The sequence below is a fragment of the Sabethes cyaneus genome, chromosome 3 (genome assembly GCF_943734655.1).
Source record: "Sabethes cyaneus chromosome 3, idSabCyanKW18_F2, whole genome shotgun sequence".
Taxonomy (NCBI): Eukaryota; Metazoa; Arthropoda; class Insecta; order Diptera; family Culicidae; genus Sabethes; species Sabethes cyaneus.
In genome coordinates this window covers 91,980,676-91,994,920 of record NC_071355.1, presented here as the reverse complement: position 1 = coordinate 91,994,920, position 14,245 = coordinate 91,980,676, and the positions used below count along the sequence as shown (strand labels likewise).

Genomic DNA, 14,245 nt, shown 5'->3' with positions numbered 1-14,245 from the left:
ATTTGGCAAATTTGGTATCGTTTGGGCGCCGTTTTATCAAAACGAGGCTGTCCAACGTAAGTTCATACGTTTTGCACTACGTCATCTACCATGAAACGACCGAAATGAACTTCCTCGTTATGCAGATCGCTGCAAGGTAATGTTACATTGATATACATACGACTTAAAGTGAACTTTCTATTACGATCTTGGGTTTTCTGGGGACAACTGACATCCTACATCGACTGCTCTGAACTTCTCGGTCTCTTGGACATGAACATCCGACCTCCATACTCATACGTTTCTCGACGTAGGTGGATCCAGGACAAACTACGGAATGGATGAACCGATAAAAACCATGTGTCACGCTTTTGACAGCTGCCTCAAGTGCTTCGATATCAGAGTGGACCACGTTGAGGTCTTGAAGCGGATGAGTTATAGAAGATATATTGCCTTTTTTGTCTTCCTTTTAGAATTTCTTTTTTTGAAAGCCTGATTATGGGGATCAAACTTTAATTACTGAAACAAACTACTGTGAAGCTTCAAAAAACGACCACTTTAGGCGCTGCTAAACAAATTTTTGGTTTGAAGAAAAAAAATGTAATTGTATAAATCAAACCAAGCATCGAGGGGCAAGACACTGTTGAAAATTTATCACTTTTCCCTACGCAAATATTTTTTCAACCTTAATATATTTACCGTTTCCAACCTAATAACCTAAAGCCCTATAATGATATACATTTATAGGGCTTTAATAATTCCTAATATATTAATATATGATAATATTATGAAGTGTCTAGCCCCTCGCCCAGCACTGACTAGACTATAGAAAATTATATTCTGAACAAACGAAAGAGAAATAAGATTGTTATGCTCCCTACCCTAAGCCACATCGCAGTGGATAAAAAATAAAAAATAAATTTCGGCAATAGAATCCGAAATACGGACGATTACCTGCTGTTGAAAAGTTTTCAAAAGTTTTGAAAATCCTTCGGAGTTCTGAGCGCCCATTTTCACTCTACGAAGTGCCACCTGAGAACATTTTTCATTCGTACCAATATCATGCGAAACATGTCAACTGATCCTATCCAAACTCTAGTCTACTACCTGTACCATGGATTACATGAGCAATCCATTCCCGTTGAGCTCACGCAAATGGGAGTTCGTGTTTTCTGTCTTTCTACTTCCGCTGTGTATGATCCGTTCTTCCAAACAACAATACGATGTACTTTGCTTCAAAATATCACTTTGTCCTTGGTATGAACATGTTTAATGCAGCCGGTGCTGATCTTATGTTCTCCGTGTTAGTTCCTGCACCGAAACACCTCACCTTGGAACGGCAATTGAATAAGAGCGTCCTGATTGGCTGGACGCCACCGGATCCTCCTGGCTGCAATCAGATTGAAAGCTATCACGTGTACGTGGACGGCGTACTGAAGGTGACTGTCAAGGCGACCGAACGCACACGAGCACTGGTGGAGGGCGTAGATTCCAATAGAGTAAGCCCTACTGTTTTTGAAGATGTAATTTTGACAGTTGATGAATGTTTTTTCCTAATTTACGAGTAGCCACATAGAATAAGCGTACGTAGTGTAACACAAAATCGTAGAACCTCTCGCGACGCTGCCTGCACAATGATCATCGGACGTGATACAGCACACTTAGGACCATCGGCAGTTAGGGCTACCAACATAACCTGCTCCAGCGCAATAATTTCGTGGCTACCAGCGAATTCCAATCATCAACACGTGGTTTGCGTGAACAACGTGGAGGTACGAATAGTAAAACCCGGCGTTTACAGGCACACAATTACAGGTAATACTACTTTATCATTGAAATTATTGTTCATATACTAAAGACAACTGCATATACTATCCAAAGGGCTGGCTCCCAGTACACAGTACCGAGTAACGGTGCGAGCGAAACATCTACGTGCTGCCGGTCAGACGCAAGCGCATACTACTACGACAGCCCCTCCACCGGAAGAAGCCCCCGGAGCGTACACCGATTTCAGAACACTGGCCAAAGGACTGCCCGATCCTCCACAGGTGCCGTAATCTATAACTCGTCGAGATGTAAAAAATATTCCCTTACCTACTCTTTTATATTTTTATCTCCCAGGAAATCCTAGTCGAGGCTGGACCCCAGGATGGAACCCTGCTGGTAACCTGGCAACCAGTGACACGGCCACCTTCTTCCGGTCCAGTGACCGGCTATGCCGTATACGCGGATGGCAAAAAAGTGACTGATGTTGATTCGCCCACTGGTGATCACGCTCTGATCGACATCGGCAAACTGGTCGGACTCAATCCCCGAGCAGTGACAGTGCGGACCAAATCGCGCGACTCCCAGTCGGCGGACAGCACACCAACCATGATACCAAGTAAATATTTACCCCATTGATTGTGTCTGTGTTATGCCTGATCTTGTCTTTGTGTTCACGTACTCGTTTGAATATTGTTTGTATGGTATCTATACACACACACTCATCCAAAAGAAAGTAGGCGTGCTTATTTGGTTTATGAATCAATCTATTGCTTCACTGGCTAGAGCAAAACGGTTGAAACTGAAAAATCATAAGGAAAAACAAAAGTGCTGCTTGAGCTAACTTCTGATATCACAAAAGCGAAAAGTATAAAGTTATCACAAATTCATGCATACATGTGACACTTAAAAAATAGCCCGCGTTCTGTACCTTTTTCAACTTCATTAGCCCAGTCAGTTCCAAACAGAAAAAATAGTTAATATCAAAAATATCTCACTATCAGTGACTCCAGCAGCACGTTGATATCAATGTCACTAGACCAATTCAAATGTTCTGCTCGACATAGCCGCAGAAGTATATTGACTTTGTTTTTATTATAACAACTATTTCAGATTTCAGAATCACACACATCAGCTCTTATTTTGTACACATCAATATTTTTGTTTAGAAAAAAAAAATCCAAAAATCAAATGCTTTTTTCGGAAATTATTACTCTGTAAGAAAAATACTATATTTATTCACTATCTTGTAATGCCCTAGCTTGGTACTTTGGTTGTTCATTGTTCATTTCTTCCATCTTTGTTGCTTTTTTTACACATTCCCAAGCAATCCCAGGATACAGTCAACACTGTTACAGAAAACCCAGGCTATTGCCGTAAAGCACATCTCTAAGCCCATTCTCAACAACAGTCATTTCACTCATTTCACTTTATCACTCTAACTTCACATTTAAACGTGTTCTATTTAGAACAAAGTTTATTTCACCTAAAAACCCGAATTACACCGTCTTTTGTTTTCTACAATCTAATCAATCGAATCATAAATATATAAGTCTATTTCACGAATCTTAGCACGGATAAAGGCCACAAAACAAAGCTATCAACGGGCAAACAGTGTCGGAATCTGCTTCACTAATTCTAGTTGCCACAGAAAACTCTACCCTTTCTCACTATGGAACAGACTTTAGCAAACTACTATCGCCAAAAAATGCATCGCTCTCTTTAGATGTTTCTTGACACACATCACCCTATCCTAGCAATTAACGTTTTCCTTCAATGTAAACTGTCACTATGCATAAAAGACGTCATTTACCTCGTAGAAGTCAGAAACAAACTCTTCTCCTCCATTAACGCTACATACTCCTACGTCGACATTCAATGTGTAAACTGTAAATATAAATGTTAAATATAGTGATATTATTAATGCTGTGTTGTGATATATGTGTGCGTGTTATGTCTGGCTGGTGACAGTAAAAAGTGTGTAATGTAATGTCGATGGCAGTTTGAATATTAAACTATCTGATAACAATGGCCAGTGGCTAACTAAATGCTGAAGAAACCATAGTTGGTAAAATATTGCTTGATACATTACTCTTTGCTTAAGAACATTGAATGAAACATTGAACGAAACTGAAATTATAACTATAAACAACCATTTCACAAACTCTGACGTTATTCGTAATTCTAACGTTTAGGTCCGCTCTGTACTTTATTCAGAAAATTAATGATAAGGGCCATCATAAATAATAAGGTAAAGATAAAAATGCACAAGCCAAATTTTGGCTAATGAGAGTTCTATTGGACTTTTAATATTATTTAAAATTTTGTTTTTTTTTTAATTCTGATGATTATAGTGAAAATAGGACCAATATAGGCAATAGGACTAATAGTGGTGCCCCTACTCTATTATACGATTATAGCTAGACGAAGATACACATCTATCCAATGCGGGTTTGTTGAAATGAATTTTATTTCGTAGGAAGAACACTTCATAACCCTCCGTTACTCGCGCTGTTGTATTTTTTACAACGCCTGTGAACCGTTAACTTTATCTCGGTATATCTCGGGATTCCAACAATAAAGAAAATTACTGTTTTCAGCAAAGTTGATCCGCAGACCAAGATCTTTCAAACGGTGGAAAAAGTTTCATAAGTTTTTCACCAAGTGACATTAGTATTCGAGTGGATTCTGTTAGGTTTTAGCATGCCTATAAGTTGAAGTTGGCGCGAATAACGAAAGGATAAGAGAAGCATGAAAAGTCTTTTTTTTTTAATTTTGCATACATCACCTATGGCAAAGTGATAGTAGCGACATGGCTATTTGTTGTACATACTTTTTAATAAATACTTCTGGCATTGATAAGAAAATCCACATGTTGTTTGTTCCACTATAAATGCTTTTATTTACAATGTGCGACTAATAGTAAATTTGTTGCTAAAAGCATAATATATAGTATTAGTAACTAGAAAAATCTGAAAAAATTTAGTCAATTGGACAGTGGGTATAGGCATCACTGTGAAAGCTTTTTTTGAAGGTCGTTTACATCAACTTTATGACGGACTCAAATTGTTATATGTATACTAGACTAGTCTGAATATTGATAAAAGTAGAAAAGTTTTATTCACCTAGACCCATCGACAGCGCAATGTCATCAGCAGAGTCGACGATCCCCACACTTTTACATAGATGAAATCAGAGATCTCCACTGCCGACGGTTACCCTCCATAGCTCTCACCTGTCGCCAGGAAAGGTTCTCGTCAACAGTCCGGATGTAACTAGCTAAGCTGCGTCGCCATAAACCTCTCGGTCTGCCTCTTCTTCGTTGTCCTTGCGGGTTCCAGTTAACCGCTTTTATGCAGACCTCGTTCACTCCTCTTCTCAAGGTGCGTCCGATCCATTTTTACCTACGCTCTTGAAATTCCATTGCTATCGACCATTGATGACATCGACGTTGAAGTTCCTCGTTGTCAGGCCACCAGACACAAATGCTATATCGCAGCGGCAGCGATTAATAAGTATTGACAGACACACAGAAGTACAGATTTAACGTTTGATTGCAAAATTCGTGTTTTTGTGTGTAGGGATCTGGTTCGAGCACCCGATATTTCACAGACCTACAAAGGCACCCTGGCCTTCCTGATCCATATGGCTATATCAGTCTTGATATCATCATCGGGCGTTATCTGGCTACCACGCCATTGAAAGGCTTCCACCTGCTCGACCTGTTGTCCCGCTATTGTGAAGTTGGTGGGATTGTTATTGACTTAATTTTCGCTATATTGACTATCAGAGCTGCATGGGAACTCTCGGAGAGGTTATCTAAGTTGCTATACATATGCAGCCCTGTTTTACACCAGTCTTCGTCTTCGTGGCTTGCCATCCCTAGAGCTAAGCCTATTGAACAAGTTTTCTCCAGTTAACTCCAATTCCTCGGACACCGAGTACTCTCCGTCAGACCTGGTTAATCTATCTTGCTCACTGCGCTCCTGGTTGTCTTGTTTCTACCGGATTTGAGGTAAACACCATCTCTGCAACATGTCCGGCAACATGCCCTGCGTATCGTATCCGTTCAGCTTTACCCCTCTTTTGGATACTGGGTTCGCCATAGAAGTGCGCGAGTTCATGGTTCATCATCCGCCTCCATACTCCGTTCTCCTGTATGCCGCCGAGGGTCGTTCTTAGCACTCGTATTTCGAAAACTCCAAGCAATCGCAGGACCTCCTCGAGCATTGTCCATGGTTCATTCCCGTAGAGAACAACCGTTCTAATGAAGATCTTGTACAGGGTACAGGGTACACTTTGTACGAGGGCTTAGTCTACTCGACCGCAATTGCTTGTGAAGCCCATAGTAAGCACGACTTCCGTTGATAATACGCCTTCGAATCTCACGGCTGGCCTCCGCCGTTGCCAGTGAGCCAAGGTAGACAAATTCGTCATCTACCTTTAACTCTTCGCCGTCGATCATTATACTATTGCCCTAGAACAGCGTCCGTCGACCTCGGTTCCACTGGCCAACATGTACTTTTTCTTAGACGTATTTATCTGTATCCCAATCTTTTCTGTTTCGCGCTTTAGTCTGAGGTACTGTTCAGCTACAGATGTTCTGTCGATAATGTCCATGCCATCGGCAAAGCAGACGAATTGTCTAGATTTATTAAAGATCGAGCCCCGCGTGTTGATATCCGCTCGTTTCACAACAGCTTGTAGCGTTATATTGAACATCAGGCATGAGACACAATCACCTGGACGAAGATCTCGAAGATCTGTGATTCGAATGAACTTGACAGTCCACCCGTGATCCGAACACAGCAATGTGCTCTTTTCGGTCGATGGTATTATATGCGATTTTGAAGTCAACGAACAAATGGTGCGTTGGAACTCTGTATTCATGACCCTTTTGCAAGATCTACCGCATTGTAAATATTTGATCCGTTGTAGACCGACCTTCTACGAAACCGGCTTGATAAGTTCCCACAAATCTGTTCGCAATTGGTGATAGACGGCGGAAAATGATTTGGGACAGCACTTTATAGGCGGCATTGAGAACATTGATCGCCCGATAGTTCTCACAGTCCAACTTGTTGCCCTTTTTATAAATCGGGCAGATAACCTCATCTTTCCACTCCTCCGGTAGCTACTCCGTATCCCGAATTCTAACAATTAGCCGGTGCATACAAACGGCCAGCCTTTCTGGTCCCATTTTAATGAACTCCACTCCGATGCCATCTTTTCCAGCTGACTTGTTGTTCTTTAGCTGCATGATTCGCCTATCGTTGGTGTTGGCACCTCTTCCCCGTTTGTTGCACCATAGAAATCGCTTTCCCGTCGCCATAGTTCTCCGCCTGGACATCATTCCGGTGTTCATCGAAGTGTCGCTTCCATCTATCGGTCACTTCACGATTGTCGGTCAGAATACTGCTCATCCATGATCCTCCTACAATGTACCTACATTCATCGTCTCACACCAGTAGTAACTCCTACTAATAGGATCGGGCAAGATGCCACTGTGCAACACCTTGCAGAAGAATGCCTCGTACTAAGTCTCGATGAGATGGACTAGCTTATCTGGAACCATTTTATGCCCAAGTGCGCCCCAGGTGTTTTCGTAGTTAGGTCGGTCAAATGCTTTTTCGAAATCAAAGAACACCAACAGAAGAGAGTCCTGGAGTTCGTTGATCTCCACCAATAAAATGCGGAGCGTTGCGATACCGAGCTAGCATTTTCATATGTATAAATAAGGTAAAAATCAGCAATACATACAGATATACATGCTAAATAAATCGTATTTCATGCGCAAAATTGGCATATCCGTACTATTTTGGAGGCGATGTACGTGATTACGAATAATTTTGAGCGTTACGACTATATAGGTATTTATATACGATAATATCCGATTAAGCGCGAGTTGCTCCGTACTACTGTACAACAGAAAATCAACTTGATCCCACTTTATCCAGCCTTAGTTACGATTTTGAGTTTGTTAGGAGATATTTACGATAGTTTTCGTACATTGATATACGAGTTGGTGCTAGCTGGGCACGATCGCCTTTTTTAGGGACTTTAGCCAGTATGCCCTGCGTCCAGTCCTCCGGGAACGTTGCGGTTTGCTATATATTACTGAAAAGCTGATGCAGCATCTGGGCTGATGAATACGGGTCAGCTTTAAGCATCTCGGCTGAAATGCCTTCTACCCTTGGCGCTCTGTTGGATTGCATACTTTTGATCACTCAATTTCATCCAGTGATGGCTCCTCAGAGTTGTTGTGATTAAGGCGATCAACTGTTGGCATCATGCGCATTGGAACTACTGCAGCAGAGCTGGGAAATGACGCGATGGCAAATCGACAGACATTGTTGTCTCTCATCGAAAACCGAACTTGAATGACTTGAATGTCCGAATAATATCCACCTTTGACTTCCCTTTCTGGAGTCCGAAATGCATGTTCGACGGACCGTATTTACCTTTCATTTTATTCCACTTGTATCTAGCAGATTTATTGGCCAATATGATGTTGGTTCCCCTGCTTGAATCGCTTTCAGGGCCACGCACGATAGAAAGAGAGTCTATCAACATCGGGTGCTTTCTTGTAGTTCAGCTTGGTAGTTTTCACAATCTAGCTTGTCACCTTTCTTGTAGTTAGGATAGATAATTCCATACTTCCGCACTTTAGGTCATCGTTCTATACCCCAAATCTTAATCTTGAGCCTAGTTGTATGAAGGGTTGAAGGAAGAGTACACGTTAAAAGTAAAAGTGCGGCTCTTCACTTCTTCGGAAAGCAAACGGATACTTCCTATGAAACTCAGATACCAACAGTTGCATGTTTCGAGTTTTCAATACAATGTTCGTTTTCATCGTCTGAGTCTTTGCCGATTACTTCGTTCCAATTTACTTGTTTCGTCGTTCGTTGCGTAGACTTTTAGAGGTGCCGACATATAAGGACCGAAGCCAACCTCTCTGTCTTGCAATATGACCAACGTAGCACTACTGTTTTAAGTCCGTAGCACTACAAAGATTTCGGCAGAGCCCAAAAACTCGCTTCTAAAGAAGAAAGCCGACTTCCTCTGTCAGCATTCGACCAGTAGTTCTGCCGGGGTAAATTACTCAATTCTTACAATTGGCACTACAAACTTAAAGTAATTTGTACAACAATCGTGTGAAGATTAAAGCTTTACAATTACATGAAATTTCAGGATCCAGATCAATATGATCTCAATTTTTTTTATGTATGTTAAGAAATAATGAAATATCACCCTATACAAAAGCGTAGTTACATTATACACATGTAGTAGACCGAAGGCACAGCTGTAAGAAATCTGAAAAAAAATGCTGTCAGCTAAACACGATTCTGATAGGCGAATGAAGTGACGATTGGTCACCTTTGGTGATTCAAAAGGATTCTCGCCATATTCTGACAGTTACTTTATTCGCCTACAACCGCATGACGTGACGTTTCAAGTCGTGATCTCTTGAACTAAATATCGACAGCAGTCGCTGCAGTTGAGTTTCGCCTCACTGCGTATTGAGTCTTTGAACTAGCAGAATGAACCCGATAGAACACATTAACAACGTTTCAGAGAAAATAGAAAGCGAATACTTATTCGCTAGTTGTTGATATTCATAAGTAAAAAGTAGTATATAAAGAAGTGTAATTGTTTCATAGTTTTCTAACTCTGCACGAAAACTCAAGGATTTATATTAAAATATTACTCACCAGTTTATACAATTCTAATAAATATTATATTGTCACGAAAATTGTGCCTAATCAAAGAGGTATTAGTTTCAAAATTTTTCGAAGCGACACTCTATATGCACTACAAAGTTACAATCACACAACATTTCCAAAAGTTATATATTCGAATTGTTAGTCTAGAACATATATTTATTGTACTATTTTATAAGGTAATTTATATAACCTAGTTTATTCTTTACAAAAATGAATTAACGGAACTACACCAAAGAAAAATGAATTAGACATAATGTTTTGCTAATCGTAATGAAATATTGAACGATACAGGAAAATAACTATGAATAGGTAACATATACTATTAACCTTAGCTGAATTAATGAAAACTTGAAAAATTCACTATAATATTGAACTAAAAATGACTTAAACACTGCCAACACTTCTAATAAAACTCGCATATAATCGAATTTGTTGTTCGCACGTAATAGTAAGCCAAATTAAACCAGGCAAAGAGTAATGCAGCACATACCTAATGATGATAAAATTTATTCGCCAACTAATAAAATCACCCGACACATAAACAACAACTTTATTCTAAACTCTTAGGACTGCCAAAGTCGAATGAAGCAGCGTAAATTTACAATTTTCTCCCGTTTTTTCTCCATTTTGTTTCATCCCGATTTTCTTCCGTTTAATCATCGTCCACACAACAACTGAAACACGAACAAATAAACAAACTAAACAAAAATAAACCGACTCATCTATCACCAATCATCAAAAATACATCAAAATTGCGTGCTGTCGAACCTATGTTTGCGTCCTTTGCGAATTTCGAAATTATTGGCTTTGGATACCCAGAAACAAATACTGAAAATGGACTAAACTATCCATCATCATCACAACAATCGCAACACAATCAAGACCAAGTGCGCCAAGCAGCCAGGAATCGAAATCCGGGCGGGGCCATCCAACCGCAGCCGGGTCATCTGCGGAATCAGCAACGGATGTTGAACAACCAGCAGATGATGAACAACCAGGGCATGATGAACAATCAAATGCAACCGATGAACCCGAATCAGGTGATCGATCACGATGAGAACCTAAGCGACAAGGAAATCTACCCCGGATCGATGCATCAACAGGTAATATTCCACTCGTAGTTTCTTTTGTAATATATTATAACAATATTTTCTGCTCAAAAATGGGTTGCCTTTGGTATGTTTTCGAATGTCGTACGTTCGCAAATGAACCAGAAACTTGTACATGAAGTCACGAAAACGGGAATGAATCTCACTTATCGAAGGTAACCCCTTTTACTGTAGCACATTGAAATTGCTTATTATAAATGAAAATTCCCCATTTGCGGGTATTATCCTGTTATGCAATTCAAATTCTCAAGCGGTTTTGATTCGAATGTGCATTTTCGTTAAAAATTTATACCTTCCGGTCGTAATCAGGAGCGTTCACAACGCGATTCGAACAGCAGCAGCATTCCGGCGATTGAAATCACTAAAGAGACCGCCACCGACGTCACCTATATCAGTGACGACAGCGAGTACCAAGACGGTGCTAGCAGCGGTGGCGGAAGTGGACGTCGTCGTAGCGGCCCTCCTCCGCCACAGCAGCAACAGGTTAGCGAAACTATTCCCAACACGAAGTCTTCCGAATACCACCAAAACTATCGATCGTGCTTCCTACTGAATATCGTATCTTTTAGTATTGAAGCCAGTAACCTCTCGCTATTTGTTGTCTTTTCTCTTCTGTATCCTTATTACCGTGTACACTTTCGTTCTGTTGGGCATCTTGTGTAAGCGTCCAGTGTGTGCAGTATACGTAAGGACTTGCTCTCTGCCATAAGATTCTTTATCTTTTAGGTCACTAATTAGTTCGATCTAATTTTTTATTCGTATTATTCGTCCTATCCAGTAATTTGTGTAACCATATTTGTATTTATGTTTCTTTGTATATTTTACCGTAAGTATCTTATTTGAACATTTTTTCCAAACACCTGCTTTTCACTTTATTCGCTCTATCCTGCAATCTCTTGGCGTGAAAACTACATCGATGTAAGCTGCAGCCAGTTCCAAGCCTTCGCGTGAAGCTAGGACAATTTGTACGGTCAAGTATTGCTCCTGTTGACTCCAGAAATTTTAGTTTATCCTATTTAAGTTTTACAATCAATCGTTACCAGGGCACACAAAAGCTCAACACCGCCCGTAGTATCGTGAAAAATTAAGTTCTTATCTTTATTTATATTAAAAGTAATCAAAATAATGAATTAAGAGGACTGTTTGCGAATTCTGGGAACAGGTCTGTTGGTATTTTGCAAGCACGGTTGTTGTGAAATAATTTCATGCATTAGAGAATGGCATTAAATATTCAAATTAATTTTTGCTTTCATATTGTGGAATAGTTTTTTTTTTCTTCGCAAAATCAAAGCCGTACCAATGATAATTAGTCAGAAGCAGAAAAACTCAGGAGAAATAACATAGGGACGATTCAAATATTGACGTTAATCAAATTTTGGCGTTTCTCAACCCCCACCACTTGTCCATTTGTGTCACAAAAACTCAATACCCCCTCCACTCCTCTCCCCAATTGGATATCACGTACACTAAAAAAATTGAGAAAAGAAACAAGCCTGGATTTTTTACTAGCGTAAAAATGTGTCATACAAAAATAAATTTCAAATAGCAATTCCTAGAAGCTGAATTTGGGTAGACTTTCTTTAATTATTTTCTCGATGCCACAATTTCCCTAGCCCCTCACTCCCTCATTCACAACTTGAGATCCCCCTTTTCCCCCTCCTCACGTCATTATAGAGTGATGCCCATACGAAGGTTTCATAACTCGAAAATATAAGGTTTCAACCGAAAATAGAGTAGTAGGGTTTATTGCTAATTCCCGTCGTAGTTAGTAAAACCATTCTAATTTTCATCATTTGTTGGATGGATTTAATGAATACTCCAAAAGTTCTTGTGCTGATTTTACTAAAACACACTTACCTTCCGATCCGTGAACTTTGAAATCACTGAAGTGAAAAGCAATTATTGAAGCATATTAATGAAATTACGCAACTGATTTTATTTCTTAAATTCGTCGTAGAGAAAGAACGCACCGGGGGGGGGGGGTGGTAGAATGGCCCCTGCTATTAATTGTTTAAAAATGCGGAAACTATTTGGTAAAATTATGAATGCGCATTTTATTTTGGTGTAAAACATCAAACATAGCCACATCCAATAAAATCAAGCGATTATCCGCGATCTCATTCCACATGTAAGATATCACGGTTTTCTCTTAAGCTTTTACCACTAGTCGGTATAATTAATACGGTCTATCTAATTGATATACTGTCATACTCGATGATTCATCACAAAAACGGCATTAACTAGGCATGTTTTTCACATTAATTGCAAAAAACTTCAAAATACAAATCAGGGGTAGAAAGCATCACAGTTTTATAATATTTCAATTTGCAATACATCTTTTTTTCAGATTAATTATTAAAAATGTAGCAATATTATGTATTTTATAGGACTTAGAATTTGCCTTAAACCTAATTGGACATTGTTTAACTTACAATATTTCCTCAGTTGGAGAAAAATAAATGAATAAATTTTATTGTCAATTATGTTGAGATATGAACCCATTATATCCCAGCAAACAAACGTATGGACAAACGCTATAACAAACGCTTCCGCCATTTTGAAAGCCTAGTTTTAGGAGTTTATACAACACGTAATTATATGTAAATTTGCTGGTTGCGTTTAACGCCTGGCTGGGCCAACTTGGTGCGTTTTGCCCAAGGGTTTTGGCTAAAGAACCTGACTAAAGAAAAGACATTGGAGCTCAGTCACTCGCGGCCTCCTGTCATCATTAAACCTGATTTGCTCAACGATGATTGTTGTGCGTGACTCTGTTCAAAGTTGCTAGGAAAAGTTCGAACAATATTTTTTCGAGTTCAACATTTAGGCGATTTTATGAACTACACGATACAAATTTGAATGCCTGGTGTTTTCGTTAGGCAGCATGGATCGATTTCGTGATGATACGATGATATTTGTTGCCGTTTGCTTGCAGTCATTATTTTCAGTCGCGTTCATCGACTGATACTCCGCAAGTTTTCAAGCAAAAGATTCAGAAGGTTTCATCGAGATTCATGCGCACTTGGTTTCGACGAACCGAAAATGAGTTACCTGTTACTTCTTTAGTCAGATTCTTTAGTTTTGGCGTTTTGCTCCACACAATAATTTTGACTCTTGCTAGAAATCGTCAAAAATATAAAAAATACTGGTTTTTGTTAGGAAATTTCACCAGGAGTAAGTGTAGAAAAGATCCCAAAGTCTTCTAGAGATTGAAAAACGTGGAACAAACACAACGTTGCTCTGCAAAATGATGTTTTTCTTAAACGGTGCGTTCAGCACCACTTTACCCTACCGTTTTAAAATCCGTCCATCAAAACTTTTCATCGTCCGAACTAAAAACCACAACAATGTTTACGAAGCAAACGCGCATGTATCTGTGTAGGACGGCATGACAAATGTTATTCTGCAAAATTTCTGCAAGTCAGGCAAGTTTTCCTGGCTGATGAATAACGACAGTGCCTTGCGTGAGTTATTTTCATTTATGCATGACGGAAATTAAAACGTCAAGTCGATATTTTCTTCTTCGTCGCACGAAAAAACGTAGGAAATTTGGCTGGTAGGACTTCTTTCATGATAAAAAGCATTTAAATAGATCTCAGCTCATTTTGATTGATCGCGTATGATAGACAACAAATTAAAAAATTGGGGAAAAACTAGTTTTGTATTGTGTGT

General features: G+C 39.6%; 1 protein-coding gene across 1 annotated transcript in view; it reads left to right on the top strand.

The window, feature by feature from the left end:
* The window catches only part of LOC128743662 (uncharacterized), a 137,961-nt gene that overhangs the window by 83,124 nt on the left and 40,592 nt on the right, over positions 1-14,245 (top strand). The window contains exons 10-15 of the mRNA XM_053840281.1: positions 1,288-1,478; positions 1,548-1,794; positions 1,861-2,027; positions 2,101-2,362; positions 10,272-10,570; positions 10,886-11,059. Of these exons, the coding sequence (XP_053696256.1) occupies positions 1,288-1,478; positions 1,548-1,794; positions 1,861-2,027; positions 2,101-2,362; positions 10,272-10,570; positions 10,886-11,059 (1,340 nt within the window). The remainder of the gene's footprint in view (positions 1-1,287; positions 1,479-1,547; positions 1,795-1,860; positions 2,028-2,100; positions 2,363-10,271; positions 10,571-10,885; positions 11,060-14,245) is intronic.